General features: G+C 42.9%; 1 protein-coding gene across 1 annotated transcript in view; it reads left to right on the forward strand.

The window, feature by feature from the left end:
* LOC106585748 (multiple C2 and transmembrane domain-containing protein 1) overlaps positions 1 to 16,084 on the forward strand; it is a 153,435-nt gene that overhangs the window by 16,280 nt on the left and 121,071 nt on the right. The window contains exons 3-5 of the mRNA XM_045707019.2: positions 8,147 to 8,289; positions 11,965 to 12,044; positions 14,187 to 14,298. Of these exons, the coding sequence (XP_045562975.2) occupies positions 8,147 to 8,289; positions 11,965 to 12,044; positions 14,187 to 14,298 (335 nt within the window). The remainder of the gene's footprint in view (positions 1 to 8,146; positions 8,290 to 11,964; positions 12,045 to 14,186; positions 14,299 to 16,084) is intronic.

The following is a 16,084-nucleotide window of genomic DNA, read 5'->3' on the forward strand; positions in this document are numbered from 1 at the left end:
GGCGTGACACATAGAAGCGTAGACCATTGTTATTTGGACCGTATAGATTAATGAGCCAAATATGTTTATGGTCCAATAACATATTTGAAAAAATCCATATACCTTGCGAGTCTGTTTGAAAAATCTGCACATTCGGATCACAATAGGTATTATATTCCTTCTCTTTTATCAACCAATCTATCAATCAAATGTATTTATAAAGCCCTTTTTACATCAGCCGATGTCACGAAGTGCTGTAGAGAAACCCAGCCTAAAACCCCAAACAGCAAGCAAAGCAGATGTGGAAGCACGGCCAGGTAAATACTGATAGTATTTTCTTATTATCTGCTAAGCCATTACAATTACTATATAACTGGCTGTACTTATTTCACCATTTACCATAATGAGATACAAGTTTCAATTCTATTTATTATAATATATGTTTGTAAACGTACCGTAAAAAGTACCATAATGATTGAGTGTCCATATAGCTATAATATGGTATTTGCACTGCTACTGAGTAAACCTCCAATAGGAGCAGATTAACTGCGAAAAGCATTTCCAACGCACTCACCTCGATTGTATTCTATACAGTTATTAAAAATATATATACAGTGCATTCAGAAAGTATTCAGACCCCTTGACTTTTTCCTAATTTTGTTACGTTACAGCCTTATTCTAAAATGTATTCAATTCTTTTTTTCCCTCATCAATCTACACAATATCCCATAATGACAAAGTGAAAACAGGTTTTTAGACATTTTTACAAATGTATTAATAACAAAAAAGTATTCAGAACATTTTATATGAGATTCGAAATTGAGCTCAGGTGCATCCTGTTTCCATTAGTCGATCATCCTTCAGATGTTTCTACAACTTCATTGGAGTCCACCTGTGGTAAATTCAATTGATTGGACATGATTTGGAAAGACACACACCTTTCTCTATACGGTACCACAGTTGACAGTGCATGTCAGCGCAAAAACCAAGCCATGAGGTCGAAGGAATTGTCCGTAGCGCTCCGACACAGGATTTTGTTGAGGTACAGATCTGGGGGAGGGTATATGTCTGCAGCATTGAAGGTCCCCAAGAACACAGTGACCTCCATCATTCTTAAATTAAAGAAGTTTGGAACCACCAAGACTCTTCCTAGAGCAAGCCACCCGGTGAAACTGAGCAAAAGAGGGAGAAGGGCCTTGGTCAGGGAGGTTACCAAGAACTTGATGGTCACTCTGACAGAGCTCCAGAGTTCCTCTGTGGAATTGGGGGGACCTTCCAGAAGGACAACCATCTCTGCAGCACTCTACCAATCAGGCCTTTATGGTCAAGTGGTCAGACGGAATACACTTCTCGGTAAAAGGCACATGACAGTCTGCTTGGAGTTTGCCAAAAGGCACCTCAAGACTCTCAGACCATGAGAAACAAGATTCTTTGGACTGATGAAACCAAGATTGAACTCTTTGGCCTTAATGCCAAGCGTCACGTCTGGAGGAAACCTGCTGTGAGGATGTTTTTCAGCGGCAGGGACTGGGAGACTGAAAGTTGGGAAAGATGAATGGAGCAAAGTACAGAGAGATCATTAATGAAAACTTGCTCCACAGCACTCAGAACCTCAGACTGGGGTGAAGGTTCACCCTCCAACAGGATTACAACCCTAAACACACAGCCAAGACAACGCAGGAGTGGTTTATGGGACAAGTTTCTGAGTGTCCTTGAATGGCCCAGCCAGAGCCCGGACTTGAACCCAATTGAACATCTCTGGAGAGACCTGAAAATAGCTGTGCAGCGACGCTCCCCATCCAACATGACAGAGCTTGAGAGGATCTGCAGAGAAGAATGCGAGACAGTCCCCAAATACAGGTGTTCCAAGCTTATGGTGTCATACCCAAGAAGACTTGAGGCTTTAATCGCTGCCAAAGGTGCTTCAACAAAGTACTGAGTAAAGGGTCTGAATACTTACGTAAATGTGATATTTCATTTTTGTATTTTTTTAAAATAAATTAGCAAAAATAAAAATATATATTTTTTTGCTTTGTCATTATGGGTCCCTGTATTCATATAGATAATGTGAGTTTGCCAGCAATTTGTCAATTTTCCCCTTCATTGATGGACATGGGAGAGCAGGAAAGTTGGACGAGGGATCTTTGTTTTGTTCCTCTTCAACCTCTGGCCACACCTCCTTTCCTGCCCCTTTCCCTCTTCCTTCTTAATAGTCCTTTGTCCGGGATGTTTTGTCTCACCATCTCTGAAGTTATGTCCCCTTTGGTCCATTCTCCCCAATGTGAGTTGTTACATTGTAAAAGATAGTTTCTGCTATAACGGATGAGTGTTTCCGCCGACTTTCTCAAAAGTTCGCATACTGTTTCAGGTACCAGCAAACGTAATCCAAGTAGGAGAATAATCTACTGTACACATTTCATGTCGCTCTACTGTAGCCTAATCCTAATCCGATGCAACATAAAACACTTTATACTACTATAAATAAAGCAACAAAAACGGACGAGTTTAAACAACTAACAAACAATCGATTCAGGGCTGCGTAGAGCCCCCCAAGGAGGTGTGCGGCAGAGGTTGAAGAGGAACAAAACAAAGATCCATCTTCCTACTGTCCTGCTCTTTGATGTCCAATCATTGAAGGGGAAAATGGACGAATTGCAGGCAAACTCACAGTATCTATATGAATACAGGGAGGCCTGTGTAATGGCCTTTTCTGAAACTTGGCTGTCGGAGGTGGTGCCCGACTCTGAAGTCACCCCTGACAGATTGACTATCACTCGTATGGACAGAGACAGTGAAGCTACTGGTAAAGAGCACAGAGGGGGAGTCTGTGTGCTGATAAATGACAGATGGTGTAAAACTACGATTGTCAGGAAGAATGCACTCCTGATATAGAACTACTGTCAGTGTCACTGCACCCCTTCTACCTCCCCGTGAATTCCCCCAGCCTTTTCTGACAGTTGTTTATGTCCATCCAAGAGCAAACAGCCTTTTCAATTCCATGCTCCATGGTGCCTGAGTCCCTGACCATCAGGCCATCTGTGTGAGAGATATAACACACACACCATCCACCTGTGACGAGCCACTTCCTGCCCCAGTCCAGGCAGGCAACTTAATTTCATGGTCTTCAGCCTGTTGGATGGACGGCGATAAAGTAGCTCGCTTTATAGCGCTGTAAAGCTGGTCGTGGTGGATTGAGAGCAGCAGATAGTGTGGTGGTGTGTCTCGGGTGTATATCATCAACCAGGATGAGGAAAGGCGAGGAATGACTGGAGTGCAGCCAGGGAATGGCTACGGCCTCAACACTGGATCCATCATGTGGGGCTACCAATAGCGAATATCTCTGTGCTTATTGGCTGATCCATGTGAGATTCTGGTGTAGAACCCTGAATTAGTGTTGATAAGTTCTGACTCCTACTCTTAGCTGTGAATTCAGTGTGAAACAAGATTCAAACATAGTCATGTTAGTGCATGCAGTCAATCATTTTTTCTAACTGCAAACAAAAAATAAGAGGAAAAAGAATCAGTTTTCAGTACTTACTAAATGGTAATTCCACTGGTTATTCCACTGGTAATACATTTAAAGTGTGTGTGGTTAATGTTTTATATTTTTACAGGAACCCTCCATATTATCCTCAATGGGAGACTAAACACCTACTAGCTTTCACCAACATTTTCTGCATCAAATTAGTCCCCAGCTTGAGCAGATATCAACCATTACTAACTGGTAGCTCCTAGGCCCCACTACACACAGTATGGTAGCTACAGTATTCCATGCCTTAGTCCTGCTCCTGCTACTGTCCTGTAGATATATATATATATATATATATATATATATATATATATATATATATATATATATATATATACATCCCAAATGGCACGCTATTCCCTATACCAGGGCTCATAGTAATCTGTTCAAAGGTAGGGGACTATGTAGGGATAGGGTGTCATTTGGGGTGCAGGCTGTGAAGGGCATCAGTGGGTAGTGAAGTGTACTGTACATCTCATCACAGAGCCAAAACAGCCTGCTGGGCTGGCAGCACAGAATCATGTCACGGTCAGCGTTTTTCAGCATTTTCCACTCAGGCCCCCCCAGTCATAACACACCACATGTGATGTAATGAGCTGTGTGCCACTAGAATACATGTACACAGTGAGTCCTATCACACTGATATTGAAAGACTGAGACGGAAAGATGGTCCATCTCTCTAAGCTAAAGCACTTGATGACAGTGTCGTACGACAGACTGCATGTTAGACACAATGAAGTCTCTGGATGGGACTCTGTTAAGTAAAAGTTAATCAGTGTGTGGAATCAAGGGCTCCGTAATGAATTATAAAGAGAGTCAGATTCAAGTCAAGGACTATGATGTTAGGCTGCTAATGAGTTGGGCAATTGCCTTTGACGTCACAGGCCTTTCTGTTAGCTCCAAATGATGAATGCTGATCTAGGATCAGGCTGCTCTGTTAGCTCCAAATTATGAGTGTAGTCTTTATTCATTCTGATCAAAAAGGAAGAACTGATCCTAAATCAGGACTTGTACTCTGAGGTGCTTGATACATACGGCCCCTTAACACAGGCCAGTGTGTGTAGGTGAGTTTGTCAGACCCCCGTGGGAATGTTTGTGTAGTGTTTTTAGATTGTATAATTAACCCTATGAAGGGATTGGTGATAGGGCTGTTTGTAATGATATTAAATGAATGCCACTCTAACGCTCCTCTTCCATATGCTTTCATAGCAGAGAAGAGGCTCGCTCATGTGTGTGTGTGTGTGTTTAACAGCCTGGGTGGGTGACCGTGATTCTGTTAATGACGTTTGTGTGGTAGTCCTAATGACTGTAGAAGTGATGGATGCTCATTGCTTTGATGCTAATCTGATTAGACACATGTAAACACAGTGCCAAGCTTCCAGATAGCCAGTCTTGGCCTCCATCCTCGCTCTACAGGGTCAGTCAGGAGAGTGGCTGATTGGCTTGTGATATCACATTGACTTATGGGGCAGGAGGATGAGTGCCTGTGTAACAGGGGATTGGTAAACGTATTCCTCAGTTTAAAAAAAAAATCTACCCACACCATCAAATTGGTAGCTTTTTGGTGGCGTAGCCAGCTAATACATTGTCAAAAGTTTCAGTGTGTGCTGGTGAGGGATGAACAGGTATGGTTAAACAAGAACAGTATCTGTGTCTGTCGAACAGCTTACAGATACATCATGCAGAGTTTTCCCATGAATTCATGTGACATACGACCTCAGAAAGTTCTAATGGACATTCAGTGGTCACAAAGCATGCACACACACACACACACACCACACACACACACACACACACACACACACACACACACACACACACACACACACACACGCACACGCACACGCGCGTGCGCACGCACACCTGCACACATGATCCAGCTGTAAGAAGCTACCTGGGTCACTAAGGTCCGCTGAACGCGAGCACACTGTCATCTGATGCACTCCATTATCTTCTCTCCAATCACAGCTCTGTTGTCCGTGACTGACATTTTGAAAGCTACACCCTCTCTGTGTGTTTGTGTTTAATCAAATAGGATGAAGAGCCTGTCCAAACCCATTAAGTATGTCTCCTCTGTCTGGACAGGGACAGTGATTGTAAATCTGTCTCCTCTGTCTGGACAGGGACAGTGATTATAAATCTGTCTACTCTGTCTGGCCAGGGACAGTGATTATAAATCTGTCTTCTCTGTCTGGCCAGGGACAGTGATTAAAAATCTGTCTGCTCTGTCTAGCCAGGGACAGTGATTATAAATCTGTCTGCTCTGTCTGGCCATGGACAGTGATTATAAATCTGTCTGCTCTGTCTGGCCAGGGACAGTGATTATAATTCTGTCTGCTCTGTCTGGCCAGGGACAGTGATTGTAATTCTGTCTGCTCTGTCTGGCCAGGGACAGTGATTATAAATCTGTCTGCTCTGTCTGGCCAGGGACAGTGATTATAAATCTGTCTGCTCTGTCTGGCCAGGGACAGTGATTATAAATCTGTCTGCTCTGTCTAGACAGGGACAGTGATTATACATCTGTCTGCTCTGTCTGGACAGGGACAGTGATTATAAATCTGTCTGCTCTGTCTGGACAGGGACAGTGATTATAAATCTGTCTGCTCTGTCTGGCCAGGGACAGTGATTATAAATCTGTCTGCTCTGTCTGGACAGGGACAGTGGTAATAAACCTGCCTACTCTGTCTGTCCAGGGAAGGTAATAATACCTATTTTTGCTCTGTCTGGCCAGAGATGGTGATAATAAATCTGTCTGCTCTGTGATAATAAATCTGAACCATTAGGATCTAGCAGACAGAGGGACAACTCTAGGTAAACACCCCCATCTAGTGCTCAGTATCAAGCATTGCTCTTCTCTGCTGAAGTGGTTTGTGTGTGTGTGCGTGTGCGTGTATGTATGTATATGTGTGCGCATATGTGTGTGTGTGTGTGGTGACGTGGGTCTTCACAAAACAGCTTCAAATGAGCCATAGTTCGAGAGATAAAAGTTTTAATGAGAGCGAGCTTTTCGCTGAGGAGAGCCTTTGTAGCCCTGAGGTGTACGATGCCACAGGAGCATGCTCCGAAGCAGCGTCCTCTCTGTCGCTACTTATTAGTCACATGATCTGGAGCGTGAGTCACATGACATGAATCTTGAGGCTAGGCGTTGTTTGTCTGTGTGGCCTGACCTGCAAATTAATCCCAGAACAACAGCAAAGGACCTTGTGAAGATGCTGGAGGAAACAGGTACAAAAGTATCTATATCCACAGTAACATTTAAAAAAAAAAAATTTATTTCACCTTTATTTAACCAGGTAGGCTAGATGAGAACAAGTTCTCATTTACAACTGCGACCTGGCCAAGATAAAGCAAAGCAGTTCGACACATACAACAACACAGAGTTACACATGGAATAAACAAACATATAGTCAATAGTACAGTAGAAAAAGTCTATATACAGTGTGAATGAGTCCTGTATCGACATAACCTCAGCAAGGAAGAAGCCACTGCTCCAAAACCACCATAAAAGAGCCAGACTACAGTTTGCAACTGCACTAGGGGACAAAGATTGTACTTTTTGGAGAAATTTCCTCTGGTCTGATGAAACAAAAATAGAACTTTTTGGCCATAATGACCATCGTTATATTTGGAGGAAAAAGTGGGAGGCTTGCAAGCTGAAGAACACCATCCCAACCGTGAAACAAGGGGATGGCCGCATCATGTTGTGGGGGTGCTTTGCTGCAGGAGGGACTGGTGCACTTCACAAAATAGATGGCGTGAGAAAGGAAAATGATGTGGATATATTGAAGCAACATCTCAAGACATCAGTCAGGAAGTTAAAGCTTGGTCGCAAATGAGTCTTCCAAATGGACAATGACACCAAGCATACTTCCAAAGTTGTGGCAAAATGGCTTAAGGACAACAAAGTCAAGGTATTGGAGTGGCCATCACAATGCCCTGACCTCAATCCTATAGAAAATTTGTGGGCAAAACTGAAAAAGCATGTGCGAACAAGGAGACCTACAAACCTGACTCAGATACACCAGCTCTGTCAGGAGGAATGGGCCACAATTCACCCAACTTATTGTGGGAGCTTGTGGAAGGCTACCCGACATGTTTTACCACAGTTCAACAGTTTGAAGGCAATGCTACCAAATACCAATTGAGTGTATGGAAATTCTGACCCACTGGGAATGTGATGAAAGAAATAAAATCTGAAATAAATCATTCTCTCTACTATTATTCTGACATTTCACATTCTTAAAATAAAGGGGTGATTCTAACTGACTTAAGCCAGGGAATCTTTACTAGGATTAAATGTCAGGAATTGTGAAAAACTGAGTTTAAATGTTGTTGGCTAAGGTGTATGTAAACTTTCGACTTCAACTGTATGTAGTAAGCAATACACAAGGCAGCATATTGCAAACAATATTTAGTCATCATGCACCATCTTGAGCACCTAGCTTTTTCCCAGCACAAAGCACCCTTATCTAGTCAGTTTCACTCAAATCTCTTTTCACCCATTACCTACCCTCTGTCTCTCTGGAAAGGTCATCCTAACCCCCTCTGTCTCTTTGGAAAGGTCATCCTAACCCCCTCTGTCTCTCTGGAAAGGTAATCCTAATGCCTTCTTTCCTCTCTGTTGGTCTCTATTTTCAGGGACAAGTGATCCGTATGTGAAGTTTAAGATTGCGGGGAAGGAGGTGTTCAGGAGCAAGACCATCAATAAGAACCTGAACCCGGTGTGGGACGAGAGGGTCAGCCTACTAGTGGACAGCCTCCGAGAACCTCTTTATGTCAAGGTACGACTGTCTGAGAGACTACTATATGTCACAGTTTCTGCGTTATTTGATTGTTGTTTCCTTAGGTTACCGCTGGAGGGCACCCTTACCCTGTTTTCGAGGTTCCAGGTTACCCTGATTATTACTTATTGGATTCACCTGTGTTTAATTACCTTCTCTGTTCACCTGGTTGCCTTGTTTCTGTTTAGACTCTCAGTAAAAGTTTTGGATTTACCCTTACTTCTGCTTGCCATGAGGCGCGGCTGCAGACATTGTCGGATGATTTAAGAACTCTTGTATCCGCTCTGCAGACAGGACAGACGGGAGCAACTCCTGCTGCACCTGTAGCTGTCCCTAATCCTCCACTCCCTACCAGCTCAGCATCTTCCTCCCTTCGGGAGCCTCATCTCCCGGCACCGGAGTGCTATGAGCGGCATCCTGGGAGGTGTCGTGGGTTCCTGCTTCAATGCTCACTGGCCTTTGAGCTGCAGGCATCAACGTTTCCCACCGAGCGTTCCAGAGTGGCATACATCAGCTCCTTACTCTCAGGACGGGCTCTGGCCTGGGCCATGGTCATTTGGGAGCAGCAATCAGACATTTGTTTTAATTGGGAAAGCTTCACCCAGGAGAAGAAGAGGGTTTTTGATCAGTGGCAGGAACACTGCTCAAAGACTCATTGCGCTTAAACAGGGCAGCTGGAGTGTAGCTGATTACACCAGTGACTTTCAGACGCTCGCCGCTGAGACCGGTTGGAATACTCAGTGAGGTTCTCAAGGATGAACTGGCTTTCCGGGACAACCCTGACACTCTGGATGAGTTTATCGTTCTGGACATCCGGATTGACAACCGGCTTCAGGAACGTTGTCGTGAGAGGACGGAGGGGTTCCGAGTTGTTTCCAGTGTTTACCGCTGACAGAGTCAATTCTTCCTTTGTTCCACTGCCTTATGCTGCGTCTGCATGTCCTGTACCTCGTCAGAGTTCTCAATTTGGCTCTGGTTCTCCTTCATATCCTTCCGGGGAGCTGATGCAATTGGGATGCACCAGACTTTCCGCTCTGGAGAGAAGACGCAGGATTAACGAGCAACATTCTCTTTAACTTCTATGGGCTACGTGGGACGCTAGCGTCAGTGAAATATCAGGGCGGCAAATTCAAAACAACAAAATGTCATAATTCAAATTTCTCAAACATACAACTATTTTACACCATTTTAAAGATACACCTCTCCTTAATCCAACCACATTGTCTGATTTCAAAAAGGCTTTATGGCAAAACCATAAAGTTAGATTATGTTAGGACAGTGCCAACACAAGAAAAACCACAAAGCCATTTTCCAAGCAGGAGAGGGGTCACAAAAACCAGAAATACAGCTAAAATTAAGCGCTAACCTTTGACGATCTTCATCAGATGACACTCCTAGGACTCAATGTTACACAATACATGTATGTTTTGTTCGATAAAGTTAATATTTATATCGAAAAACCCCCTTTTACATTGGCGCATGATGTTCAGAAAATATTTTGCCTCCAAAACTGCCTGTGAATCAGCACAACAATTTACAAAAATACTCATCATAAACATTGATAAAATATTAATCTGTTATTCAAACAATTATAGATAAACATCTCCTTAATGCAACGCTGTGACAGATTTTAAAAAAGCTTCACGGGGAAAGCACACTTTGCAATAATCTGAGTACGGCGCTCAGAAAAATACATCAGGCAATACAGATACCCGCCATTTTGGAGTCATCTAAAATCATAAATAGCATTACAAATATTCACTTACCTTTGATCTTCATCAGAAGGCACTTCCAGGAAATCCCATGTCCATAATAAATGTTGTTTTGTTCGATAAAGTCCATAATTTATGTCCAAATACCTCCTTGTTGTTTGCGCGTTCAGTAAGCTTCTCCAAATGTAGGAAGCGCGCCAAAAATTTCACGCCGAAAAGTAAAAAAAGTTATATTTACGTTCGTAGAAACATGTCAAACGTTGTATAGCATCAATCTTTAGGGCCTTTTTAACATAAAACTTCAATAATATTCCAACCGGATGATTCCAATGTCTTGAAAAACATGGAACACAGCTACCTCATCACGTGAATGCGCGCCAATGAACTCATGTCATTTTCTGAGTCACCAACTTCCCGGCCTTCTTGTTCGCTCTCTGTTCACTGCAAAAGCCTGAAACAAGGTTCTAAAGACTGTTGACATCTAGTGGAAACCTTAGGAAGTGCAAAATGAACCCTAAGTCACTGTGTGTTAGATAGGCAATGACTTGAAAAGACTACAAGCATCAGATTTCCCACTTCCTGGTTGGATTTTAGTAGATTTGGATAGAAAACACTCTGAAGTTTCTAAAACTGTTTGAATGATGTATGTAAGTATAACAGAACTCATATGGCAGGCAAAAACCTGAGAAGATTCCATACAGGAAGTGCCCTGTCTGACAATTTGTTGTCCTTCTGTTGCATCTCTATCGAAAATACAGCATCTCTGCTGTAACGTGACATTTTCTAAGGCTTCCATTGGCTCTCAGAAGATGCCATAAAGTGTAATGACGTGTCTTCTGTCTCTGGGCGAAGAACAGCAGGAGATTTTGTGAGTGGTCAGGCTGGGAACAGTGACACTGGAGATGCGCGTTCATGAGAATTCTAAATTTTTCTCTTTCAGCCTTTGAAAAATACAACGTCGCCCGGTTGGAATATTATCGCTATTTTACGAGAAAAATTGCATAAAAATTTATTTTAAACAGCGTTTGACATGCTTCGAAGTACGGTAATGGAATATTTTGTCATTTTTTGTCACGAAATGCGCTTTCGGATAGAGACCTGAACACACAAACAAAACTGAGCTATTTTAATATAACTATGCCATGTTAATATGATATCTGAGTGAGAGTGACTTTCAAAATCAATGGGTTCCCCCTGGAGGTCTGGGCCCCTGTGCACATGCCCTGCGTGGCTGGTCAATAATTACTACAAGTTTAGATAGCTGGCTAGACTAACTAGATTAATTTACCAATCTAAAAATGTTTTGCTGACATGGGCAAATTGAGTGATTCAATGACTGGCATTATGTAAGTCTCTCTGGATAAGAGAGCGTGCTAAGTGACTAACGTCATATGTTAATGTAATATAACAAGAGGAAGACTGCACATGCACAACTAAGTTTAGAAGTTCCACCTTGTGTATTCTACTATTCTAACTCTCAAAAGTAAGTTAAGACCCCGACTGAGTTCTAAATGTTTATTTTATGTTGTTGTTACGGCCCCGATGTTAACTTATTTCTTTTCAAGCATTAGTGCTATCTTTGCCTACTTTGTGTAACTGTTGCCTCAAACTGAAATATGTAATTGTGACCTTTGGGAAGGTTTAATGTGGTTGTTATTAGCACAGGATTCATTTCAGTGGACCTGGTGCCAGGTAATGTGAAGATGCATTGCAGTTTCAACATGAATGCATACAGTACAGTACACCTAAGCACAGTATAGTACAGTACTAGGGTTGCAACAATCTGGTAACTTTCCCCAAAATCCCTGGAAGATTCCCGGAATCATGTGGGAATTAGCAGGAAATCCGAAGTCATTCAGACAGGATTTCTGGAAGACCTCGGAATTTCAGGAAAGTTACCAGATTTTGCAACACAAGATTACAGTATGTGATCTCTATAGTAACAGTGTGTTATGTCCTGCAGGTGTTTGACTATGACTTCGGCCTTCAGGATGACTTCATGGGTTCTGCCTACCTCTACCTGGAGTCTCTGGAACACCAGAGGTCTGGACAGACAGGGAAACTCCTTATCTTTATACACTACATATACAAAAGTATGTGGACACCCCTTCAAATTAGTGGATTTGGCTATTTCAGCCACACCCGTTGCTGACAGGTGAATAAAATCGAGCACCATGCAGTCTCCATAACAGAACAATGGCAGTAGAATGGCCTTATTGAAGAGCTAAGTGACTTTCAGCATGCCACCGTCATAGGATGCCACCTTTCCAACAGTCAGTTCATCATATTTCTGCCCAGCTAGAGCTGCCCTGGTCAACTGTAAGTGCTGTTATTGTGAATCGGAAACATCTAGGAGCAACAACGGCTCAGCCGCGAAGTGGTAGGCCACACAAGCTCACAGAATGGGACCGCCGATTGCTGAAGTGCAACACTCACTACCGAGTTCAAACTTCCTCTGGAAGCACCGTCAGCACAAGAGCTGTTCATTAGAAGCTTCATGAAATTGGTTTCCATGGCTGAGCAGCCGCCCAAAAGCCTAAGATCACCATGCGCAATGTCAAGCGTTGGCTGGAGTGGTGTAAAACTCGCCGCCATTGGACTCTGGAGCAGTGGAAATGTGTTCTCTGGAGTGATGAATAACGCTTCACCATCTGGCAGTCTGACAGAAGAATCTGGGTTTAGCGGATGCCAGGAGAACGCTACCTGCCCCAATGCATAGTGCCAACTGTGAAGTTTGGGGCTGTTTTTCATGGTTCAGGCTAGGCCCCTTAGTTCCTGTGAAGGGAAATATTAACGCTACATCATACAATGACATTCTAGACAATTATGTGCTTCCAGCTTTGTGGCAACAGTTTGGGGAAGACCCTTTCCTATTTCAGCATGATAATGCCCCCGTGCACAAAGCAAGGTCCATACAGAAATGGTTTGTTGAGATCGGTGTGGAAGAACTTGACTGGCCTGCGCAGACCCCTGAACTCAACCATCGAACACCTTTGGGATGAATTGGAACGCTGACTGCGAGCCGGGCCTAATCGCCCAACATCAATACCCGACCTCACTAATGCTCTTGTGGCTGAATGGAAGCAAGTCCCCACAGCAATGTTCCAACATCTAGTGGAAAGCCTTCCCAGAAAAGTGAAGGCTGTTATAGCAGCAAAGAAGGGACCAACTCCATATTACTGCCCATGATTTTGGAATGAGATGTTTGATGATCAGGTGTCCACATACTCTTGGTCATGTAGTGTACCTCTCATTTATCTATCTCTCTTTCTTTTTTCTTTATTTCTCTCCTTCTCCCATCCTTCTCCTTGTCTTTCTTCCTGCCCTACCCCTCATCCCTCCATCTCTTCCTCCTCTTTCTCTGTCCATTTTATTATCTTACTTCCTTTCCTTCTCCCCCTCCGCCTTCTTCCCCCTCTCTCCATCTCGTTTTCCTACTTCTCTTCTTCTCCTGCAACATAATGGACTGTATCACAAAGAAGCATATTTTTACTCTCTCTTTATCGTTCTCCAACACATTATGTCTCTTTCTCTGTTTCTCTCGCTTTTGATATCAGTGTTTTTTTGTTCTCTGTCACAATTGTTGTCCTTACTGGTTGATCTCTCTCTCTCTGTATCCCACAAATCTATCCCTGTGCCCTTTTTGTGTCCCCATTTTACTTGACACTTATTTCAATGGAACTTACCCAATGCACCACTGCCCTCTAGTGTACTTCATTGGAAATGCATATTACATCTATGTACATGACTAATCGTTGACAGACAACGTAAACATAAATGGTACCATAGATCAGTCATGATACAACAGGATTTGTGAGACAACCAGCAGCATTAGTTCCGGTGCTTTGGACTGATCACGATTTCGTAGGAGTTAGCATCTTTCGAATGTCGGAAGGGGAGGGGACATTTGGACCATAGACTTGCTCGTAACATGCAGAGAGAGAAGGTGGAGCACTTCATTCCAATTCCTATCTCTTCTCTTAACACGTATGGATCTAGAACTAGAATCGAGCATCTGACCAATTACACAAGACTTTAGTTCTGAGTTAACTGAGATGAGTACATGACACACACAAGTTGGCAAGTTTGTGTGCTTATGTGTGTACGTGTCTGTACACGTGTGTGTGCGTGTTTGTGCGTGTGTATGTGTGCGCGGGTCACCGTGTCCTCCCTCTGCCACCTCAGGACCCTGGACGTGACCCTTGACCTCGAGGATCCCCAGTACCCCGAACATAACCTTGGAACTTTAGAGCTGGCAGTCACACTGTCGCCCAAAGAGGGAGACTTCAGGGAAGCCGTAAGTCCACTCTGTCTGTCTCGCTCTCTTTCTCTCTCTTCAGTAGCTTAGACCGTCCTAAGGGAACAGGGACGACTTCTGATTAGATGTAGTGTAACTGTATTAAATTGTGCGATTTAATTTGAACAGTACTGTTTTAATCCAGAGAGGATGTTGTTTGTGTGAAGATATGACATCATTATCTGTCACTTTTGATGTCTTATGAGTAAAAAAAAAGAAAAATGGATCACCTTTGTCAATGTTAATGAACATTATGAAATGGCACTGACATTTAACTGTCATTTCACTTGGCTCAGAGGAAATGTCTCCCCAGCCAATGACAGGACTCCATAATACATTGCCGATCCAATGCTAGGTAGTCTTTTTGAGATGCTGTCAGCCGAATTCTGACTTGGATTCAATCCATCATTCAACTATTGGAAATAGAGACGGGAGAGGAAGCAGTTTTTTTCTGGTTCATGTACAGTCAATGAATTAAGCAGACCAGACCCAGCTCCTATTGCATTGGTGCCTATGGGAGAGCCATCCCTTAAGCAGACCGGAACTGTGACAATTGTTTTTCAATGGTAAACTGCCTGAGTAAGACATCTTCATTTATTTACCATCTCTGGTGGAAAATAAATTGCAATATAGCAAAGACAGTGGGTAAATGAAGATCTCCTACTCAGGACGTTTACCCCTGTAACAAATGGTCACAGTTCCGGTCCACTTAAGGGGTGGCTCTCCCATAGGCATCAATGCATTAGCAGCTAGATAGGCCTACTGGAAAAAAGATTTGAGCACACTGGAATAACAAAAAGGAACATGCTTTTAGAATGAAAAACAAAAACGTCCATGTTCAAAGAGCATTGTGTAACATTGCTCCTAATGATGTGCATCCTTTCCTCTGTGGACGTGCTCAATGTTTTTATTTCATATTTATTTCTGTTCAATTATTTGTTTGGTTAATTGGACCCCTGGATGTATCATAAAGTACAAGAGGAGAGTCTTGGGGGAAATATTTTATTCTGTTTGATCTGATGTCTTATTTGGCTCTATAGTTCACAGAATCCACATTCGACAGAACAAATAAACTGTATTTAGGTTAAGCACCTTTTTGAATTCCTTAAACTGTAAAAAGGAGGTACAAGGTCACAGAAACACAGCATGGATGATGATGTTCTCTATCGCCACCTACTGGGCAAGATGAAACCTCTTCAAATCAAGGCCATGACAAACTGGAATCCAACAACTCGGACGATTCACTTCCAAACGTTCACATTTCAGAAATTACTCTACTACATGGTAATCAAAAACAGGAAAATAACCCTAATGCGCAGATACACAAATACAGATTCCTTCGCCATCATAGGATAATCCTGGTGTGTCAGCCGGTACCAAATCCCACCCCTAACCATCCATTTGGCCCTAACCCTTCAATGTTTGCAGATCTGTAAGGTGGAAGCAATATGGTGGAAGCTCCACTACACTGTTTCTACTTACCAGACCCTTAAGATTAAATAAAGTTAAATAAAGGTCAAATTAAGGTTTAATAAAGGTTGTATAAAGGTTAAATAAAAATACAATAAAAAAAAGATCTGGAAATATTGAAGGGTTAGTGACCGATGTGGGTCTCTGTCGGTGTGTGTGTGTGTGTGTGTGTGTGTGTGTGTGTGTGTGTGTGTGTGTGTGTGTGTGTGTGTGTGTGTGTGTGTGTGTGTGTGTGTGTGTGTCTGTGTGTGTGTGTGTGTGTGTGTGGCCCTTGTGTGTGTAAAGCACAGTAGCCCTATTTATGGGTCATTGTGGG

Source organism: Salmo salar, chromosome 24 (genome assembly GCF_965601325.2).
Source record: "Salmo salar chromosome 24, fSalSal1, whole genome shotgun sequence".
In the NCBI taxonomy this organism is placed as follows: domain Eukaryota; kingdom Metazoa; phylum Chordata; class Actinopteri; order Salmoniformes; family Salmonidae; genus Salmo; species Salmo salar.